The following is a 23759-nucleotide window of genomic DNA, read 5'->3' on the forward strand; positions in this document are numbered from 1 at the left end:
GGTGTCGCATATACACGAAGATGCCTTTGTAAGACTGGGCAGGCGCAAAACCCTAACTGCAGTGGGTGCCACACGTCAGAGGCTATTCAACATATCCTGTGCGTGTGCGCTCAATACGCGACCGAAAGACATTCACTTAAGTCCGTCATAGATTGTCTGGACTCCCGACCCTTTTCGGAGGAGTAGTTTTTGGGTACTTGGGAACATGCAGACCACGCCCAAAGGAGTTTAAAGTGAGCTGTGCAAACATTGAGTATAACTTGGTAGGTGGTAGGTGGAGGAAGTCAGGCAAAATGTGCCTCATGTCTAAAAATTGCTGGCATGTACTGCTTAATATTCCTGTGACTAAGAGTGTCAATATCCTTTATGCGTTTGGCTGTAGACTTGCATAACGTCAGCGATCTAATTTTCCATTGTTTCCATCTCCTCAAACAGGAGTTCCTCGCCCTCGGAGCGAGTCACGTGTTCTCATCGTTCTTCTCCTGCTTCCCAATCGCCGCATCGGTGCCTCGCAGTGCTGTTCAAGAGGGCGCTGGTGGCAAGACTCAGGTGAGCTGAACCTGTTGGCGTACTGTTAAGCGTAAAATGGTCACTGCGGTGTTGGAAGAAAACTAGGTGTCACACCGTCCAAGAAAAAATAAAACACAGTGATAACGTTCATCGCGCCCTGATAGGCACCTATGAGTTTATCTATATACGTATTACTTCCATAAAAATATTGTTGTCATAGCACCGGCAACAAAAGCTATTTAAAAAGCACCTGGGACAAAAGTATTTTAGGACTAAAGGGACCAACCAGTATGGGACAGATCAATGTTCTAGATTTGTGTACGCATCGCAATCAGTATACTAGGTGTAGATTTTTGAATAATGAATGCTTTAAGGAATAGTGTACATTCGTTACTTATTGTTTACGCAGATTGTGAGTGTGGTGAATATCGTCATCATCGTCCTGATGGTTCTCTTCCTCGGTCACTACTTGGAGGAGCTGCCTATCGTGAGTAGTTTTAAATAAATTGTAATTCTTTGTTCTGTTTCTTGACGTTTCTTGCGTACTGAGATGCAATTTTTACGATAGTGCAACGGTCATTCCTGCAGTAACGTACTTTTTCCTGGCTCAAGTGCATAAAATTAAACCAGAAAAGCAAACAAAAAAGCATGTAGTCCAACAGTTTTGCTTGAAGCAAATAATGTCCTTCTTATGCACGGCGGATCTGATCAAGAATTGAAAAACCACGGTCGTTACTCAGTTGTTAAACTCTGTTTAAAAACGGAGACATTAGAATGCGCGCCGAACATATTTAGACCTCACTTAATGCAAATTATACTGTAAATAGATTCCTTGTGTAAAGGTTAGAAATGCGATGGGGCAGAACTTTATAGCTCTCCATACGGCATTTGCAATACCTTACACCTTCACTTGCGTTGATGGACCTTCTTAATGAAGAACTGACCAGACGGACTACAGTGAAAAGCGTTGGACGCTCTTTTATTCGAATGTATACGCGCAGAAGATTCAAATACGCGCTGCTTTGTGTAGCAACTTCGCAATACGACCAATCTGACAGGTCTAAATTGATTTACTATATCCTTCATCCCTCTCCGCCAGTTTAGGGTAGCAAGCCTCCCTGCCTTTCACTCCTTTCCTTCCTCCTCTTCCTTCTCCCAGGCCCATTCTGTGATATTTTCGCACAGGTAATTCACTAAACCCTGAGAAATATGGATTACTGACACACGATTGGTGTTTGCTCAAACTTGCGTCCTTGTAGTTCATCAGGTTAGCCTATTCTTATTGCGCGAACATAGCGTACAGCAGTCTTATTTCAATAGACGTCACTTCCTGTAAACTGTTTTTTCACTTCTACCAATAACACGCATGTATTTTATATTGTTTCAGTGTGTCTTGGCGGCGATCATCGTGACATCATTGAAGAAAATCGTCATGCAGGTTCAGGACTTCAAACGCTACTGGGACATTTCAAAGATCGACGGAGTGAGTACCCCACAATCGGCTTTGCCGTATACTGAGACGGTCATGAGACATGGTGTGCAATGCAACTATACATGTCTTCACCTTTTGTTTTACAGCAAGTGTGGATGGTCTCTTTCGGTGCCACCGTCATCTTCGACGTCATCACTGGACTGGCCATTGGCGTAGGCTTCTCGCTGCTCACTCTCATCTACAAGATCCAGAGGTGACTGTTTTAAGCGCACTTAAGAACACTTGCTGGAAAGGTCTCTAGTCAGTATTCCACCTTGACCAAGCGCATCGAAAGGACAAGATCATTCGAAGTGTATTCAGAGCCTTCCCTATGGTAGTTTCGATATCCCGTGCGTTAGTTTCGATGATAAGCACTTCTCGTTATCGCTCATTTAGATAACACCAACTAAAAAGAGATATACATTATTCTGTGTGCGCAGAAATAAAAAATAAAAAAAGCGAAATACGGGCAGCCAAGAAGCAGCAGCGCTGCATGGGTTGTGGGCATATTTTCATCACTTAAGAATATTCGTCAAATTACTGTCATAATATCTTGGACAACTGAGGAAAACCGGCTGTGAATAATACCAAGGACTCTACTCGGGGACAACTTTTATTGGCAATGAAGAGAAAGCTACGGGGGCGAAGCTTCTGCATATGTACCCCTACGCGAAGTAGTCCAGCATGGCGCACGGTTCGCACCGCTGTGGAAAGTAATGGGTGCGCGTAGTCAGCGTTTCATATCGACTCAGACGCCGCTTAGGGTTCGAGGTACACGTAAAAGGCGCGAGTTTCTCGCGCGTGCAGAAAACGCGAAGTGGCAACCGTATAAATTTAAAACAAATACAAATACCTCACTGGTGTGAGCTGCGTCCTCACTCAAAGAGCTACATCTAGGAAATGAAGGAGTATTGTTTATATATCTCACGCAGAAAATACGGACACAGTGGTGGGACTACACTCATTTGTGGTAGGATACGCGCGCTTACGCTGTGTAGCTTTCGCTTCGTGGCCAAGAAAAGTTGTCCGCGAGTATAATGTTTCTCTAACTGCTGTATGCAGCGTTGGCTGCACGTCTGTGTTTGCACGTGCGCACGATTCCTATTCCGCATTGTAGACACGTGCCACACATTTCCAAAAAATATTTTTACTCTATAACGTATCGCTAGAACCGCACGTGCGCTCGAGGCTGCAAAATACGCCTCTGGCAGCCTGGTCACGTTTTTCATGTTTCACATGAACATTGTGAAAACAGTCCTTCCCCCCCCCCCCCCTCCCCCCGCCACTCCATCAAACATTAGCAGACTTTGTATTTATGTACGGGGAGAGAGAGAGAGAGAAACAAATTTTATTGAAACGGCAAGTGTCAGAGGAGTTTATCTCCCGAAATACATTTTCTAGTTGGTGTATTGCGCTAGTAAAAGGCGTCATTCGCAGTGCGCGTGTTTATCTCATAGACCACATCCTGCACCTGCGACATCACGTGGTTATGGCACGTGAAACGCCCGTACCGCCTCATTTCTACTCGAAATAGGGCATCGGTAGTCTAATATTTCCTGATATTTTTCAAACTGTGCGTGCTTCATACGGCACTCGATCATACGGCATGAACATGTCACTTTAATAAAAGTTGCAAGGAAAAACGCACGAAATCTATAGATTGCACCGGGATAAATGATAGAAATCAGTTTTTTTTTCTCTCGTTGAGCTAGAAAGTTATCTTCTGTGAATGCTGGCAGCTTTTCCTGCTTGTTCTGTCGCGTAAAAATAACTTGCATCGATGTTGCGTGCCATTGTTTTCCTGAATGATCTGCTTTTGGAATCCCCAGACCACGAAATGCATTTTTGATTAGCGTCCTAGCGTTCAGACTTTGAGACAGTCAGCTTGCTGTGTCGGAAGAAAATAGGCGCACGCGAAGTGGTGATTACTGTATGGCAACAAGATAAATCTCAAATGGTGTAACAGTTTTGCAGACTGCATAGCTTAATCCTGAGATCCCAAATATCCTTGTTCCTCTTGACGCACTTACAATGTATAACTTACTAGTTATCACACGAGAAAGGCAATCTCCTTGCAAAACAACGCAATTAAAGTTATGCATCAACTCAAATGCTTGCGAAATATAGCATTCTTGATTACATCAATAAAATTTGCCTCTTTAGGTAACAGAAAAACCACAAATGTGTACAGATATTATAAAAAGTACAACTTATTAAATCTAATTTCAGATCTTGACTAGCCTAGCCTTACAAAGAATTGTTGGCTAAATGGGAACTATCATCTTTTTTTTTTCAATAGGCCTAAGACGTTCCTCCTTGGTTCTGTGGCTGATACGGAGTTCTTCGTGCCCATCAAGAAATACCAAATGGTAAGAATCCATTGGCAGTATTGCAGCTTTCGGAGTGACCAATGCGGTTACACATGACAAATGACACCGATAATTTTAAATTGCCATGCCACCTTAAATATTACAAGAACTGCGTTTGAGGCATAAGAAATTTATTTCAAAGAACCTGTACGGTTCATGTGCTATAGTCTATGGCTGCGAGGGATGTAGGCTTTGCCTAGTGCTGAACGATCCATGAAATACTTGCCCGATGCTGCTATACTTCAGAGGGAAGTGGTCAAATATTTCAGTTACGAAGCGGTGACGTTAACTGCACACTGCCACACTAATTTCGAAGTCCACAGAGAATTTAGTGCAAGCGCTGATCACATCTTTGGCGTTATATGCAGGTCGACGAGATTCCCAAGATCAAAATCTTCCATTTCGGTGGACCTGTTCACTTCGCCAACACAGAATACTTCAAGGAGCAACTGAACAAGAAGGTCGGCTTCACTGTCAGGTGAGGTAAACGCTGCAGTGGTTCATTCTGAGTTGCAGTGGTTTGCAGACGTACTTAAGGATAGCCGGTGGTTTTAAGATTGTATTCCTTCCAGTGAGAAGTCGTTCATGAAATAATGTAATTTAGCGTAATTTCTCGAAGGTAATTGCTTGGTACAGCCAACGCATCGAATGCTTCAGGCTGACTTTTTACGTCCTCAGCCTCTGTCAAAAGCGAAGAAATCAGCGAGAGAAATGTCAACGTATCCGCAAGTAACAGAAGGGAGCGTGCACTAGAATGGACAATTTCTGTTATATCTAGAAAAGTCATTGACGCCTTAAAAAAGACATATTTTAACTTTGCAAAAATTTGTACATGACAAGGAAAAACGTCGGGCAAGAAGTGAACTGGAGCTGAAAAAAAAATTATTTGCTGGTTATATAACAAGTCAATATATGGGGCAGACTTTGCGCCCCTCCTCTTAGGTGACTGCCCCCCCCCCCCCGTGCGCACGCATATGGTGATGAGCATATGTGGGTTGCAGGCTTTGGCAATAAAACTGAATGAAAAAGATGTCGACAAACAAGTTATACTCATACTACACATTGCATGTTCCGATTGTACTCTACGATTGTGAATTTCTTGAGAGTTACACTCACGTACGGCTGCTACACAGTAAAATGTAATAAACGCGTTGTTAAGAAACGTGAATGCCAAGTACCACTGATACTTGATTGCATCGGTGCTGTGAGCTCATATTATGGCTGTGTATTTTGGTTAAATCAGGAGGCATTCGCAATGCTCCAGAGAATGAAAGGTGTGACAATACGAATTTTTCTTTTAACAGAGACGTGCTCAAGGCCCGGAAACGAGCCCAGAAGGGATCCACGTGCAACATCGCCAACCTAGTCAAGGTGAGGTGGCACTGCTACTTCTGTTATGAATAACGTCCCACACGAGCGAGTGGCTCGCGAATATACAATACAAATGAAAATTCTGCAAATTTAAATCTCTCCTAACAGCGAGTAGGAGTCGAAGGTGCGAATTTTTATACATGTTGACTTTAGGGAAGTAGACCTTACTTCTGCTTTGCTATGAACCAAGTGCGCTACAGAAGCAAATGACGACGTATTATGGTCTGGTGTCGATATATTTTATAAGAATATAAATGCATTTAAAGATATGTTATTGAAATATGACTACATTATGGCACATTGCGAGATCTCAGCATCTGGCTTCTGTGTTTCCGAAGGAAAAAGAAAAGACGTCAGATTTCGTCCCAAGTTTTGCATCTGAACGATGTATTTAGAATATGGTATCTGCACACTTCTACCAGTGTGCACAACAAAAATTTGCGCCCCCTGTTCGACGCGATGACACTAGCCTTTTAAACCCTTTCTCTTGACTTTGTTTGGGCCTTCGCTATGACTGTACTATTGAAGGTGATCATGACGGAAATAAACTTGCGTTGCGTAGTGCTCACTCTTCGCAAGTGCAGCTTCTTCGTTCTATTGGTTGGCCACATTGGTTAATGCTTTACTTGTGTCTCTGCAGGATTCACCGATGCTGGGCGCTGAGTCCAAGAACGCCTCGTTGAACTGCAGTGTGGCCGCGGACCTGTGCTCGTTGAAGTCGAGCAACAGTTGTGTCGCCGAAATGCTCGCCCTGCCCAGCCACATCGTCCTCGACTTCTCTCGTGTCTCTTTCATGGACGGATCGAGTGTTGCTCTGCTGAAATCGGTGAGTAAAAAGAATATACTTTAGAAGGATTGAAAGCTGGGCTAATTGGTGACCGTACTTGAACATTCTTCAAACAGCACCACGACGACGAAGACAAAGAGACAAGAGCCACAAACCACAGGACTGACTCGCAACTGAATGTTTATTAAAAACATATGAAAGAAGAAATGGAAAGAAAAAGACAACACACCCATGTAACCTCATCTGAGCAAACAAAAACTTCAAAAGAAACAGCAAGCCAGCCAGTCTCTTTGTCTTCGTCGTCGTTGCGCTGTTTGAAGAATGTTCGAGTAAAAAGAAAGTGCTGCATTTTGGGTTAGCAAGCAACGCTTCTTTTTTAAATTCACAAAAATAGAGGCAATGCTTGAATTCGAAATAAAAATAATCATACAAAAGAAATAACAAGATCCGATGCATGACATTGACGCTGCCTTTTGTTCTGGTTTCAGCTTAAACGGGATTACGACTCTGTTGACGTCAAGCTCTTCATTGCTGCATGTTCCGGTAAGCACATTTATTAGGCAATATTGAACAATACCCTTGTAACCCACTCTTATAACAAGCAAATCTATTTCTAGAGGACTTAAAAACTCGGACAGAGGCAATCTTGCTATCAACAAAAACTGAAGATCAGACTTAAGTATTGTTATGCCATAACACGTATAGGAGCGGCATCAGCTTTCGAAAGTAAATATTCTATGACCATTACATGAAAACTAAATTGTAAAATCTTACGTTTCCTGTTCAGCAAGCAATGCGAAGCTGTGGCGGTTTCGTTAACAGTTCAACATTTCGGTAAAATATTTAACGAATACTTGCATGAACATCACAGTGCTGCGTATATCAAATGTACGCGCAGGCTAATAATTTTTATTACAACCTGTCGCGATATCGAATGTGTTAAGGTAGGTAATAGCTGGAGATCTGTTGCGCTATGCCATGGGTCTCGACCTAGAGATATAAGCGGGACCCTGTTGAAGCTCTTAAGTTGCATTGTGAAAAATATACGAAAAACAAGTGACACCAGAACAGTTAAATAGCGTATTATCAGAATAGTTATTTCTATATAATCTCGTGCATTAACTGCGCCCATGGCTAAGATGAGGACGTTCTATCCCGACGCTACTACCATGACTGCTTGCGTGATTATGAAAGTATTGATTAGCGGTGTGTGAGGCTTTATGTTTACGGTATTTTACTAGATACGCGGGCTTCAACCAGTGTCTGTGCCTTATAGTCAATGTGCAGGATTGTAAAACTACAGTGCGAGTTACCAATATGTCCTAGTAAAAAATATTGCCTAACTGTGTGGACGAGCTCGTGCTACATATAGATTAACTAGACATAGCTTCAGGACAAAATGGAGACTTGAAATTATGAGTAGTCGTCGAACAACTAATGTCGCTGGGAATCGCCTAACAGGAACAGTTACCGAGAATCTGAAGCCACTTTGGATTCAACAACTATTGGCGTTCATTTTAATGCTAGATTGAATTTTCAGTGATTAAGGACCATTTTAATCCAACACTGTGCATAGCATGGGCGCTTGCGGCGATCCATGCATCAATCATGTTGTTCAGGTTATTTATTTATATAACGTCGTAACTGTGGACGTCCTGTAACCTAAAGAGGTGTTAAAATTGTTTTTTTTTCTATCTTTTTATCTTCTCTCGGCAGACTCCGTCTTCGACTTCCTACGCAAAGCGGATGCAGTGGAATTCCTCGGCTCAGACGCTTTCTTCCCATCCGTTTTCGACGCCGTTCAGGCAGCCCAGCATCCCAACAAGGTATGTATAACAACCGAAACACACACTTCGCTCTGAAGGCACGTAGCAGCGTCGATGTTTAGAGCGGGAGCGAAAAAGGAAAACCAAAAAGTTTAATTGCCTGAAGTATTTGAATGAATGAATACAAGAAAGTAGCTTTCCCAGACCACAGCTTCTTATTTTCAAGCGCAAATGCCTCATCGCTGCGGGCATGCGGTTTGCCTTGGGCATAGAGCGAGACGAAATAAAGTTAGGTTAGCTAAGTAATGTTAAAAGCTTACAATGGCAGCTCACATACCCATTATTTCACCTTAAACGTCCTTGCATCTTGAAGAGCAAATTGAACCACACATGAGTGGCAGTGGAAATCACAGTGACGAGGATATTGCACTACCAATCGGGCAAATATTTCCGGCTTCAACTTTTAATTATTTAGGGCAGGCAAATCGAGAATCTTGTTGGTGAGGTTTCAAGCGTCTCGCACACGAGCTTATGTGATTATGGATCTCAAACACTATATATTGTATACTAAAAAACCACGGTTTAATTTCATCTTTGGTACGTGTGTGTGTGATGAGCAGCCTTTTCCGTGAATATTGAGCGTGGCTATTTAATCAAAGATAGACGTTTAATAAGCCTCAAGCTTGGCAAACAGTCAATCACAAGAAATGTGCGGGTTTTAAAGCTATGCACGGAGAGAAAGCCGTAATACGTAATTTTGTTTGTCGCCAGCGATAACAAAATTGGCGATAATTATTCTTCAACATGGTGCATGCTATCTAACATTTTCACAGCCAAGGTATTCACTTAGAGGGCACCATAAGTTGGTCAGCCGCCCTAAACGTGCTTTGCTTGAGAATAGAAAAAAATGCGAACAAGTTGAGTGAATGTACCTTGTGCCGGCAACGTGCTGTTCACCTTCTCATTATGTGAGAGCAATGACACAGGATGCCAAGTGATTTATGCTTTGTATGTTTTGTAATTCTTACAGTTCATTGGAGCCATTCCCGAGCCCCCACCCTCCATTGTCGAACCAGAACCAGATACGGAATCTGTAGACACTCATCCAGAAGTTTCAGAGTAAGTGTTGTTTATTACCAGTGAAGCAAGAAATAAGCCATTCTGCTAAATAATAACCTCCAATTGAATTAACATATCAGTAATGAATTTCTCTGCGCAACGTAGAAAAGCCACATCCCTTGAACAAGGTTTAATGAGTATATTCAATGCCCGGGCGATATAATTTGCCCTCGAGATTAGGTAATCCAATGGTAATCTGTTCTAGTTGATGTTTGTAAAAATGCAGCCACTTATATTAACCTGTTGAGGATGTGAGTAGTCTGCAAGAAATGTATCCAGCGCTGTAGGTAAAGAAATGGGCACTAACTATAATTATTCGCAGACCCCATAACAATCAATATTGTTTAGTAGAGCAGAGAGCTGTCGCAGATTGGCTATCAGCCCTGACCCTGAGACTGTAAGCGCCTAGAAGCAACGCCACATAGACAAACTAGGTGGCGTTGCTAGAAGGTGCAAGAAGCCCCTCACATTGCTTAATATGCTCCGCCGCTCTGAATATTTCGTCAATGCTCGATAGTATACAACCGCTTTACAGCAATTATTGTTATCATACCGGCTTCGGTAAAAGTGCCCACTTGAAGGGTCCTCTCGGTCACACATGCTAATTATTTTTCTTTTTCCCTTTATTCCAGATTTCTTTGAAAGAGATTCCCAAGTTTACAAGCCGCTGTCGTGACGTCACATCTCGCTTTTGCACTTTTGTAAATATTTGTAATAAACATCCTACATGTTTTTAGTATTTATTCACAAATGGAATCGGTCTCTTTCTGCAATATTTCTTTCCCGAGATTAAGTAAGGCGACTGTTTCCTTGAAACGACCTTATAACATTCGATAACACCAAATCCTGACATTCGTTCAAAGTAAGCATGGAATCTGAAGGTGATGGCCGTACTGCCTACTGAAGCAACAAGAACAAAAAAAAAATCACAGCATATCCACGGAGTGAATGATGATGAGTGGGCGAAGCTGCGGAGGTTCATCGGTAAACCGTGAATCTTCCGTGAATTCTGCCCAATACATCATCACCGACGCGAGATCGGGCGCGTTTATACTAAAGGTTCGATGAGAGTTATGACGACTTGCAGCTCACTTTAATTTTACATGTACGCTGTGAATTTTCATTGTTTAGAAAACCATTGCTTTAGAAAACATCTGGCGTATTTCGTTAAGCAGCTGGCGTCTTTTCGTTTTGCGTTAGAAACATCTGGCGTTCTTTCGTTTTGCTTTTAGAAAACATCTGGCGTCTTTCGTTGGTTTATTTCATCAATCAACGGCGTTTTGAACAAAATTTTTCTTGTTTAATCACGCACAGGATAAATCTCACCAGGCACTACCTTGGAGGTAAACAATGGCTGCTAATGGGAATGAGAGACAGAAGAAGTCGGCTTTTAGACACTTCTATTTCTACTAACGTTTCCTACTGGAACATGCCAATGGCTGCTAATAGGGAATGAGAGGCAGAATAATTCGGCTTTTAGTTAACGCGCACGCTGCGAATTTTTTATTGTTCAACAACGCACAGGAGAAATCTCCAACCGGCACCACCTTGGAGGTCAAGATCTGGTACTAGCGTTACGACTAGTTACGCACTACAAGGGACGAACGGGTGCCGCTTTAAGGAGCTTCGCCCCTCAAAAGACACCGTTCTGTATATTAAACAGAACGGTGTCTCTGTCCGTTCTGTGCCCGTTATTTGCCAAAATTATTGACAGCAGTGCCTTTTCCGGTTGCTATTTTCATGTCTGACCGTCACACGAGCCTAGAACAATGCCGTGCGGCTCCCTCTCGTCCTCTCGTGACGTTTCGTTCCGTACTACCGCGAAACGTGTACAAGATAGCTCCACAGGAGGACGTCTTCAAAGAACTCATGGCATCGGTAGTGGTGGATTCGTACTGTTTTGAAAGAGGTTGATGAGCTTAGTCAAGCCAAGAAATATACTTCTAACCTTTCTGCGAGATGGCAACGCATAACACTCAAATGAGATGCATACTCGCGACAACAGCCTGTGTGCTTCACGCGGAGCTTGTCGAAAAGTCCGGGGTCGTTACGAAGGTGTTCGATGCCACGACGGACTTCACCGCCTGCGATAACGCAAGCGCGTAGGACTCGGGCGCGATAATTCAATTCGTGGCTCGCGCTTCGATTGGTCCGCCTTGTGAGAATCCGGCGGACCTCACCGACGCCGATCTGGTTTCCACGCCGCTCTAGACGCCGATTGTCTCAGGGTAAACGTGACTTAAGGTTCAAAGCAGCAGTTCACCACAACGACTGTTGAGGTATCGGGCAGTTCATTTCCTTTATTTTTAGAGCGAACTTGTATATAACTATAGTCGGTTACAGCCTAACAAAAAATATAGGCTTCGCCCATAAAACTGCTGCGCGCCTGCATTCTAGTTTGTAAGACAGTTGTGCTAGCTCGTTTCCGTTCGAAGCGCGAATGCTTTTTCTCTGCTAATGTAAACACTGCACATATGGGGAATCAAAGGTTCGTCGTTCCCAATTAAAATATTGTTTCGTTGGGCAATAATGTCAGAGCATCTCACGAAGTTTACCAGGAGTTTAAAGTCTCCGACCGAAAACCAACGACACGAACGAGTTTCTGCTTGACAAAGTCAACTAATAGAACACGCTTTAAGTGCTTCACGTCACGAGAATGGGCAGATCTAATATGATGGAACATTTATGCGGATTCTCTATGTGAGGAACAGCGATGACTGAGGGCAGAGCTTGTATTTATTCTTACATTGTATCCAACTATAAACTATTCCCAACTCCGCGAACAATAACTTATTCAACTGAAAACTGCCATCATCATGAGCGGCCTTCATGGTCAAATTAAAGAAAACGCGACCGTGACCACCCAGGCTGAGCTCAAGCGGCAGCTGGCAAACTGGGCGAATCGGTTGACGTGATTGTGATTGCGACCCTGGGAGAGTAATCAGAAATACGAGGATATAGTAATTCTGCGAACAGTCACGTAGTCAACAATTACCTACTCAACTAAAAACGCCTCGCTGGTATGTGCCACAGAAACTGGGCAAACCATACTGCTCGCCGCTCGTTCAATAAAAAAAGTTGGAGAATGCTTGCCCTTCAAAAGTAGAACACGATAGCGTAATCGGGTCCCATTCGCATCGCCTTCTCAATCGGTAGCCTCGCTTCACTTCCCGGTGGACACTTCAATCATGCCGCAAAAAAAGGAACGTCTGTGCGTGTAACACTGGCCGTTTAAAACTATCCTAGAGTGCACTAGAATAGAAACTTGGGCTAGTTGGTGATTCAACATTGCGAAGGAAAAACAGCGCTACAAATGGACGAGGACTAAGGAAGAAAACACAGGTTTTTATATAGATGGGCTGTTGTTATTTTTATCAGACGTTCTTACAAATGCATAGATTCGTCATGAGTTGTTAGTTGTTTGTTTGCTCTGCTGCGCAGACGATATGGAGGGTCATGTGACCGAGTCAGCTGCTGTATATATGTGTGCGTGTGTTTTCCAATAAAGTTCAGTTGCGAGTTCAGCGCCCGTGTCGCGTTTTCTTCCTTAGTCCTCGTCCATTCGTAGCGCTGTTTTTCCTTCACAATATCCTAGAGTGCCTATTGCAAGTACGGCTGCGTAGTGCCCACTACGCCATAACTCGTCGTTTTGCGAACGAGCGAAGTACCCCTCACGTGTCAGTAAGGCAACACGCGAACCCACGCAGCTTCTCACTTTGTTGATGCTTTTCCTGATGATGATGATGATGATGATGATGATGATGCCTGGGTGCTTTGTAGTGGGTGAGCCTTTAATCCCCTCGCTCGATGTGCAATTCAGATGTGCTGATGCGCAACGCGATTTACGCTTTTGCCAAGAAATAGTACATGCGTTAAGCACAATAATAATGACCACTAACAGACAATAATGGCAAGGAAAGTACAGGGGATGCTTTTAGTAGTAAATGTAAGGTAAATGTGAAGAAAGAAAAGTGGACGAAAATATAGCTTGCCGCGGGCAGGGACCGAACCTGCGACCTTCCAATAACGCGTCCGATGCTCTACCAACTGAGATACCGCGGCGGCCATCCCCCCGTCCACTTTATAGGGTATATATGTGCATTTAAACGTGGAAGCGTCAGTCAGCGCCGCCAGTAGCCATGACGGCGAGTGAGACTGGCGGCGCTGACAAGATCGGTCTCCGATTGGAGACCGATCTTGATGAATGATGGAGATGGAGATCGGTCTCCAATCGAAACGTCGACAATGAAGTTTTTTATGAAGACGCATATACTCTTAAATACTTATAACATTGCGGCAACCGAAGTTACTCTTCCGCATATTTTATATATATATATATATATATATATATATATATCTTATGAGGAACCGCTTTATTCAGCCGTGCTCGAGCCGAAATCACATTGATGATGATATATACAGATGACGAAGATGCACAAGTGATGATGATATGTAAAGAGGAGGAAGAGTCATTCACTTTTCGCGCTCACACTAATTCCCTCGCGCGATGGAAGCGGCCGCCTGGCCGCCTGAGAGTACTATGAAATGCGTCGGGTATAAGGCTTTAAACGAGATACATGCACTATCTCTGTCCCACGGCAACGGTGATCAGATGGAGTGCTAAGAGGGCACACGCGGTAATTAACAGGGGATGTCTGTTCGACGACCGTGTACGGTCCGATAAAACGACTGGTGAACTTGTCGCATAAGCCGGGAACGTGCAGTGGAGTCCAGAGAAGAACTTCGTCTCCAGGGGAAAAAGTCACAACACGCCGAGACGAGTCATAGCGAGCCTTTCGAGTTTCCTGGGAAAGGCCGGTGTTAACACGGGCCAGGTGACGGCAGTGTGCGAGGCGAGACAAAAATTGTTCAGAGAAAGGAGCTGTTGAGGGTGCAGGTGCCGAAAGGAACGAGACGTCCAGAGCGAAACTCGGGGTGCGGCCGTGGACGAGGAAAAATGGAGAAAAGCCGGTAGTGCGTTGCGTCGCCGTATTGTAGGCGAATGTCACGAAGGGCAGGATTGCATCCCAGTTCGTGTGGTCGGGGTGGATGTACATTGAGATCATGTCCGAGAGGGTCCGATGAAAGCGTTCTGTCAATCCGTTTGTCTGCGGATGGTAACTAGATGTTGTCTTGTGAATGGTGTTGGAGGCACGCAAAACTTGGTCAACAATAGAAGACAGAAAGACCTTGCCGCGATCGCTGAGGAGAACGCGTGGGGCTCCATGGCGTAAAAAGATGTTGCGCAGAAAGAAATCGGCGACGTCAGTGGCAGTCGCAGATTGTAGAGAGGCGGTTTCCGCGTAGCGGGTCAGATGGTCAACGGCCGTGACAATCCAACGATTCCCATTCGATGTTGTAGGAAGAGGGCCGTACAAGTCCATTCCGACGACTTCAAAAGGCAAGGCGGGACAGGGAAGTGGTTGCATTAAGCCAGCAGGAGCAGTCGTTGGTCGCTTTCGCCGTTGGCAATGGACACAGGAGGCGACATAATTGGCTACGGCTGAAGAAAGGCCAGGCCAGGAGCAGCGACTTCGTATTTTGTCGTAAGTTTTATGATAGCCTAGATGACTGGCGGTTGGATCATCGTGAAATGCTTCCAGAACCTCACGTTGGAGAGAACGTGGTACGACTGGGACCCATTTGTTTCCATCGGGGTGGTAAACATAGCGATATAAAGCACCACCGTTAAGCTTGAATTGTCTGAGTTGTCGACGGAGTCGGGCGTTTGGAGGAGGAGAAGAGCCGTTGATGCGTTCAACAATAGTGCGGCAGTAAGGGTCGACACGTTGGTGCGAAACGAGGACGGATGGGGTGCCGGATGAAAGCCAACTTAGAGCTGCGACTGGAAATGCGGTGTCGTTTTGGAGCGACGATGGTTGGTTATCTTCGCTGGGCAGAGGGCAGCGTGATAAGGCATCGGCGTCTTGGTGCTTCTTTCCAGACCTATAGGTGACATCGAAATCGTACTCCTGCAAGCGAAGCACCCAGCGACCAAGGCGACCCGATAAGTTTTTCAGTGACGAAAGCCAGCGCAGTGCGTTATGGTCGGTAACGACTGTAAAGTGGCGGCCGTGGAGATATGGGCGAAATTTTGTACTGCCCAAACAACAGCAAGGCACTCCTGCTCAGTGATGGTGTAGTTTTTTTCTGCAACGGTGAGAGCACGACTAGCGTAAGCAACGACGCGTTCGCGCGAGATGTTGTCACGCTGCAGGAGAACGGCACCTAAACCATGACTGCTAGCGTCAGTGTGAAGGATGGTGGGTGCGTCGGGGTCGAAGTGGCACAGTACCGGATCGGACGTAAGGGCTTGCTTTAACGCCAGGAAAGAACTCTCGCAGTCTTCGGACCAAACAAAGGGAGCGTTACTTGCGAGGAGTTGATGGAGCGGAGACGCAAGTGCTGCGAAGTCGCGTATGAAGCGCCGGAAGTAAGAAGCCAACCCAAGAAAGCTGCGCAGGTCTTTTTGACGCTGTGGCCGGGGAAAGTTGAGAACGGCGGCAAGCTTCTCAGGGTCCGGCCGAATGCCTTCTTTGCTGACTAAGTGGCCGAGAACCTTAATTGTCTTGCTGGCAAAGCTACATTTTTTCGTATTGAGCTGTAGGCCGGCTTTTGCGAGGCAGGTGAGGACTTCCTCAAGACGTCGCAGATGTTGCGAGAACGTGGATGAAAACACTACTATGTCGTCGAGATAGCAGAGACATGTTTTCCATTTCAGACCACGCAGTACGCTGTCTATCATGCGTTCGAAGGTAGCGGGCGCATTACAAAGCCCAAAAGGCATCACATTAAACTCGTAGAGGCCATCTGGGGTGGAAAAGGCGGTCTTCTCTTTGTCAGACTCCGACATCGGTATTTGCCAGTAGCCTGATCTGAGGTCAAGGCTAGAAAAATACTCGGCGCCATGTAATGAATCCAGTGCGTCGTCGATCCGTGGCAGAGGATAAACATCTTTGCGCGTTATTTTGTTTAGTGCACGGTAATCGACGCAGAAACGAACTGTGCCATCTTTCTTTTGTAGTAGAACAACTGGGGATGACCAGGGACTCGAGGGACCAGCACCTCCACCACTTATGAGGAACCGCTTTATTCAGCCGTGCTCGAGCCGAAATCACATTGATGATGATATATACAGATGACGAAGATGCACAAGTGATGATGATATGTAAAGAGGAGGAAGAGTCATTCACTTTTCGCGCTCACAATATATATATATATATATATATATATATATATATATATATATATATATATATATATATATATATATGAGTGAGAAGAAGGACTCACGTACGAAACGTTAATAAAACTACATTTCGTACGTGAGTCCTTCCTCTCACTCATCTATCGTACCGGATCTATCGATCTTCATACCCAAAGTACTATATATATATATATATATATATATATATATATATATATATATATATATATATATATACATATATATATATATATATGTATATGTATATATATATGTATATATATATATGTATATGTATATGTATATATATATATATATATATATATATATATATATATATATATATATATATATATATAGATATGGTGGGGGGAAATTAAATGGATCCAGTATACAACACAAGTTTTGCTAACGTTTTCGGCAGGCGGGCCTGCCTTCGTCAATACCAACTACATCTGCTTGGAAACTGCAAATAAGCCACCAAGAAGATGCGACAACCGACTGGAGAATTCTACAAGCAACTTGGCAAAAAAAGAAGCGCAAATCCGATTATTATAAGCGGAAGTGGCAACTATGGGTACACATAGGGTTCAATAGTTTCTTCAGCTCCAATTAACTAAGCCTGATTTAACCAAGCGCGGTGGCAGGCGGAGCCCTTGAATGACGCTGCAGACACGGCGAGGCAGGCACGGCTTTTCTCAAGATAACTCTAGATGCCTGGGTTCTCGTTGTATTCAGATTCTTTTCCAATGTTATGCAGTATCTTGCGCTACTATGAGTTCCTTTTTTCTCCCTGATTGGGTATTGTATGTTCAGCTCTGTTGGCGCAGTGTGGGGCGTCTTCTCCCTTTCCTTCTTCCTGAGGAATAAGAGCAGCCTTCGTCTGCCTGCTCTACAAGTATGCCGACCACTTGTTTTACTGCGGCGTTTCGTGCCCTGGCACTTAGGCCTAACATCGAGGGCCTCACTTAATCCTCGGCTCTTTACTACATCGACTCCACACATGTTGGCGACGAGGTAAACTACGTAATTGCAAGACATGGCCGATAATACGTTTGCCTCCACCACTACCTCTGCTGGGACGACTCAGGCATCTGCTTCGGCGCTGAGCTCGGCTGGCGTTTATCCCGCCATAGCGGCCGCGCCGTCGCCTCTGCTTCTTTCAGCTCGTGCACCTGCAGTAGCATGGCAGACGTGGAAGCGCTAGTTTCAAACATCTTTACTTGCGAGAGATTGAAGGCGATTTTGGCGAATGAAGGCGACAGAAAGAAGGCCACGTTGATTTCAAATTGGGGCTTCGAGGGTCAGCGTCTCCCCCACGATTTCGCGTTGCAAGCCGACTTCGCAACCCTGAGCTTCCAAGGCATTTTGCAAGTCATCGACAAGTCCTAAGAAGAGGGGACAAACTGCTTGTTTCATGGTGTCGTTTTCCGCGACCGCAAACAACAGACAGCAGACACATTTCAAGACTTTGTGACTGCTCTGCATCGAATAGGACTGGGAACACGGCACGTTGGTGTTGATTCATAGCGAATATTCAGTCTTCTCAGTCTTCTTCAGCCCTTTATTTATTCACGCGGTCATACTTGCGACGCATCGCTTAGCGCCTGCCTGCGAGCTCGGAGCATGACAAGATGAGGCGCTTCGTGACCAAACACACCATGGCCCGTCTTCAATACATATTTGCGACTGACTTCTCTACGAGGGTTCGTCGTTAACTCTCAAGAAAGCAGCATACATCACCCCAAGTGTCGAGCAAGAACACAAGGAATTAAAAGTCTTCAACGTGACTAAGGGGCCGCGCATCTCTTCACAAAAGCGAGATGAATCAAAGAACTGTGCGACAGACCACGGAGGCCATGGAGTTATACTTAAGGCTGATTCACAACGAAGGCGTGGCGGCCCAAGCGGCAAAGCGGAAAGCGGGGAAAACCTCCTGTCCAGGCTGCGAATGTGGGCGGAAAACGAGGCGGCTAGTCCGATCGTTCCCGGACCGATTTTTTGGCTGTCTGGTTTTCGCCGCTTTCCCCTTTGCTGCATTGGCCGCAACGCCTTCGGTGTGAATGAGCCTTCAATGTGGAGATATCCACCCAAATGTAAGTTTGGGCACAAGCCTACATGAAGCCTTGGGTTCACACTTGGCGTGAACACCTGGCCCCGCGTTCACACTTGGCCTAGAAGGAGGCGGAAGCGGCATAACTCACCGGAAATTCACTCGCTGCGCCGCGCCAGAAAAACAAGCGGTGAGCTCGACGCGAAAAAAATGGTCTCGCACCAATTTTTCGGCCACGCGAAACGAATCGCGTTTTCGCGTCGTACATTGGCTGCGCTAGCTTAAACCACGTCATGTAAAAACGGCCCGCAAATTTGACTTGGCGCATCGGTGCATTTCCAAACTACCCGTGCAGCACGCGAAACCTGACTTCATCGACAAGGACGCGTTCCTCGACAGCCTGGTTTGGATTAAGACTGCCGTGTAAGATTAAGGCCCGTATTCACAAACCAACCTTATCCTTATCTTTTGCCTTCCTTACCTTTTCGGCACCTTAGCGCGTTTCATAAACAAACCTTATGCGCCAATCCAGCCTTTCCTTAACCTTATCGCCGTGAAAAGGTGGCGTTCGATAAGGTAGCCCGGCAGCTACCTTAAGGCGCCACTTATGCGGCGCGCTACGGCTTATTACGCAAGAAGCTGTACAAAGTCATTAAAGAAAAGGTGACGTACGCGATCGGCGTCCATATGTGCAATTAACGCTGCGAGTACGTGCTCGGGAACCGTCAAAATTCCAAGGAATAGTCAAGCGACGGTGTGTTGCTGAGCAGACTCCGCTTCTCGAAGCGAGCACTTCATGTCCCCGAGCTTGCCGCTGGAAACGAACAGTCCAATACGTCGGTTTTCCCGTGCCCCCCCTCCTTCAGCTGCTGGTGGCGCTCTGTTTCTTCGGCACAGGCACTTTTCAAATTGTGAACGGTGACTTGGTGGACATACGCTTGCCACACTGCCCCGCGTAATAAACGTGTGAAAAAATCACTGCGCGTACGACGCGGAAGCGAGCGTGTTTCATTGCGGTATGGGATATATTTTTTTCTCACTTTTTTGCACTCACAGAGCCGCTGTACGGCCGCACGTCGCTTTTGCTGCTCTGAGCTGCTCCCACTTTCTCGTGTTGTCCTTCACTGAACACCGCGTGCTATCACAATGCGACGCTTTCAAGTCGATGAGCAGCGCTGGATCTTCAGTAAAATTCAATTTTCGCCTTTCTGCCGCACTCAATAACAAGGCATATGTGTGATACACGCAAACATTCACACACGTACACACGCAGGCAGACGGAGAAAATGGCTCGCAACTTGGCGCGTTCGTTGGTGCCCTCGTAGAAATGAGCGCTCCGTGGACCGGCTCATGCCGGCGCGTCTTCGACTGCCTCCGCTTGCGGCGGCGCGTCTACGCGAGCGGACGGTTGCTATGACAACGGTAAAGCGATAACAAAGAAAAGGAGCACACGGCGCGACCAGACGATACGCGTTCTTTCCGCAACTCGCACGGTCATGCGTTCCTGCATTTGTCTTATTGTTTTGAGGAGCATATAGCTATTTTTTCTTGCTAATAAACCAACAATCAGCCAGCAAAAGTTCATAGCCTCGCTCCCATGCTCGTTCCTTATCACGACAAGGCCGCCTTCCGTAAGGCTACCTTAAAACCGAATAAGGCGAGTTTCTGAAATGCACTGCGGCCTTTTCTCATCCTTACACTTTTCCCTTCCTTACGAAAGGCCGCCTTATAGCGTTAAGATAAGGTTGGTTTGTGAATACGGGCCTAAGACTGCCGTAGAAGAAGGTGCCGCAGCGCCTCGGCATGCCCCAACTTATCTCGCTTTTGCACAGCCGGGTGAATCCGCCGCCGCCACTGCAGGCGTGTCCGTTTATGTAGCTTCTACTGGCGTATCTCCCTAAACAGCGGTTTGAAAAGGTGAAAACTATATCTTTTCCGTGTTTTGCATGCAGAACTTGAATTCGGTACGAAATTACATGCACAGGACACGTACAAAATAGAATGAATTCTCCAAGTGGCGAAGGTGGCGGCGGCGACGGCATCTAGGAGAGGCAGTACAAATGTGAACGTTTTCCGGCCGCTGTGGCGTTTTCGCTTTCTCTTCGCTCCTCAAGTGTGAATGCGCCATAAGAGTATTGGTGGCCGAAAAATAAGGAGAAAGGACAATAATAAACAGTGGAAAGATACGGTCATTCTGCCGTAAGGGGCAGAGACCTGGCTTGTGAACTTGTTTTTTTCTGTAGTAAGATCGAAGTAGACAAGGCATTAGGTCAACTTCAAAAAAAGTGTGTTAAGTGCTAACGTTTCTTAGCGAACCAAAGGCCGCAGGGCAAACTAACGGAATAAGAAAAAGGCACTTTGAGCGTTTCTATCTATCTATCTATCTATCTATCTATCTATCTATCTATCTATCTATCTATCTATCTATCTATCTATCTATCTATCTATCTATCTATCTATCTATCTATCTATCTATCTATCTATCTATCTATCTATCTATCTATCTATCTATCTATAAAAATGCAGTGCAAAGAAGGCTACCAGCAAGAACGATTGCCGAACAGCAAGAACATGTGAACGATTGCCATAAACGGAGTTATAACGATTGCGCAATCACAAATCTCTTATTGTATGCTTTGTTCCCAGACTAACCTGAGCCATTTACGGCTATTACACTTCGACTACGGAACTGCTTTCAGCCGTACCCCCCCAAGATATGTACGTTCGATTGGGTACTACCCTGACCTTAGTTGTTTTCTGTGCTGACATAATTCCCCACTGTAAGCACGGGTATATATGTCTCTTTTATCTCTCTACTACCACCAGACCAGTGACGAGGAAGTAAGAATCGCCCTACGTGGTACCACCAATTCGTTGTTGAGTATGGAAGGCGTTGTGGGTTCGAATCTTGGAATACGGTTGTGTCGTACCGTCGTCCGAACTTGATCCACCGCCGATGGAGTTGGTGTGAGCGCCCACGCTGTCCTGCGAAGTGGCGGTTGATGGCCCGGGGCCAGAGGAGCGATCACGTGCCTGCCCGAGGGCTGCTTGCTCGAATGCCAGCCACTCGAGCCGGTAAAGTGTCTACCAGTTGCTTCGACTGCAGCATCGATCGATGCAGTCCGAACCCTGGTTGGACGCAACCGGGATCGTTGCACCCATGCAGAAATCGTCGCGTCAGAACTCGCTTCCCCGCGATGAGCTGTGCGACGGGACCTGCAGGGGGCAAGCCTCCACACCACTCCTGCTCCCTTCACAGGGAATTTTTTTTTGCGCTCACGAGCAGAGCTGGTTTTGATGGGCGAAGAAACTTAGGGTCTCACCTTGTCGCCGTGTCATGTCGTCGTCACGGTCCATCGTCCAGCGTGGGACCAAGGTTGTATCATAACTCGTTTGAGCGAAATAGAAACGGCAATGACCAAGAGGTACTCCTAGGAGAGAAGATGGTATTTCTTAACAGAGCAGTAGGGGCCAGACCTCGCCACACGTAGGTGCAGTTGGCACTTTCGGTTCACGTCCGGCGAGCAGTGTTGCGGAGTTGCCACTGCGGAATTGGAATGACTCCGGAATGATTACACATTTTCGCGACACCGGAATGGTATGGGGACAAATGCTTGGAGGAATGGAATGGGAATGAAATTAAGCGCCTTTCGCACTGAGTGAATGGGAATGGAATTAAGCGCCTTTTGCACGGAGTGAATGGGAATGGAATTACATCGTTTTCCGAAAACAGAGAACGTTTTCGTCTACGCGCTGTTTTTCAAGCTTCATACATTACTAAGTCAGAGCCTCGAATTTAACAATAAAGCAGTATTTTAAAAAACGGCAGGCCTCTGCTGAAACCGCAGCACAGTCATAGCGAAAGCTGGAAGAGCGGCGTTTCTAAAGCACCGTTGTAAGCTTGCTTGCATCTTCTTCTTCTTGCTTGCTTGCTTGCTTGCTTGCTTGAACCTCTTCTACTGGCTCTTACCCACAAAGGGGGATTGGCCATGAAACCGGCGGTAAACATTACACGGAAATTTAGAATTTAGACAAACTTAAGCTCTCTTGGGGCTACTAATACAAGTACACTAGCAAGGTACCCACTACGCCATAAATCACAATTTTTTGTGAAGTTCGGAAGCACCTACTAAGCCATTATCCGTCATTCTGCGGAGAAGCGAGGCACCAGCTACACGACTGTAAGCATTATGTGCACTTTGTTGACGCGACGACTGATGACGATGAAGAATGATGGCTCAACCCTTTGTAATGGGTTGGAAGCTTTAAACGGCCCACCAGTTATGTAATTTGCATTAGGTGACGCCCGGTCGCTATGTCCCTCTCCCGCCATGCTGCATAACATAGGTTGACGTGGGAGAGAAAGGTGGGGGGGCGAAGAACTTTACTGAGACCCCGAGGAAATGGATCATGCGCTCATGGGCTTCCTTGGCAACTAATACAAGTGCACTTGCGAGGAACCCACTACGCTATAAATCATTGTAATTTTTTAGAAGTAGGAAAGCAGGCCTTATGCCATTTTTCGTCATTCTACGGAGAGCAGTGGTACCGGCTAAACGCATGTAAGGCACTTTGTCGATGCTGTGCCTGATGACGATGAAGAATTATGGCGGAGCCCTTTGTAATGGGTTGCAAGCATTCAACAACCTTCTCGTTGCGCAATTCGCATTGTGTCACGCCTGATTACAGAATTCTCGTTGTGCGACGCTTGGTGTTTATTTTAGTCTTCTACCACGCTATATTGCATATGTTAATGTGGTTCCTTCCTGACATGAAGCCTGTATAGGACCTTTTGCAAAGCAGTTTCAAGCACTGGCATAGCTCACAGGTTGAATACTGGGCTCCCACTCCGAGGGTCCAGGTTCGAACCTCGTTCCATCCTGGAATTTTTTCTTATTTCGCTTTTTTTTGTATTTCGAGCGATAGTGGTTACGGACGCCGGTGGCGGCGGCGGCGGCGGCGGACAACTACGGCGCCAAAAACGGCCGGTGAAATGATCTCATAACAACTTTCGCTGTAAAATGGCTTGGCTGATTACAAGTACATACATTTTATAAGCAAGCGCCTACTACATTTCTGTCCTTCGATATATACTCTGTCGCTCCT

General features: G+C 45.6%; 1 protein-coding gene across 3 annotated transcripts in view; it reads left to right on the forward strand.

Annotated features, from left to right (window-relative positions):
• LOC119402348 (solute carrier family 26 member 6) overlaps positions 1-10145 on the forward strand; it is a 113857-nt gene extending 103712 nt beyond the window's left edge. For all 3 annotated transcript variants that reach the window (XM_037669495.2, XM_037669492.2, XM_037669493.2), the window contains exons 10-21: positions 436-549; positions 920-997; positions 1898-1993; positions 2089-2195; positions 4281-4350; positions 4719-4828; positions 5655-5721; positions 6362-6547; positions 6997-7051; positions 8225-8334; positions 9305-9393; positions 10026-10145. In XM_037669495.2, the coding sequence (XP_037525423.1) occupies positions 436-549; positions 920-997; positions 1898-1993; positions 2089-2195; positions 4281-4350; positions 4719-4828; positions 5655-5721; positions 6362-6547; positions 6997-7051; positions 8225-8334; positions 9305-9393; positions 10026-10035 (1092 nt within the window). In that variant the 3' untranslated portion in view covers positions 10036-10145. The remainder of the gene's footprint in view (positions 1-435; positions 550-919; positions 998-1897; positions 1994-2088; positions 2196-4280; positions 4351-4718; positions 4829-5654; positions 5722-6361; positions 6548-6996; positions 7052-8224; positions 8335-9304; positions 9394-10025) is intronic.
• The last annotated feature ends 13614 nt before the right edge of the window (positions 10146-23759 follow it).

The sequence above is a fragment of the Rhipicephalus sanguineus genome, chromosome 8 (genome assembly GCF_013339695.2).
Source record: "Rhipicephalus sanguineus isolate Rsan-2018 chromosome 8, BIME_Rsan_1.4, whole genome shotgun sequence".
NCBI lineage: Eukaryota > Metazoa > Arthropoda > Arachnida > Ixodida > Ixodidae > Rhipicephalus > Rhipicephalus sanguineus.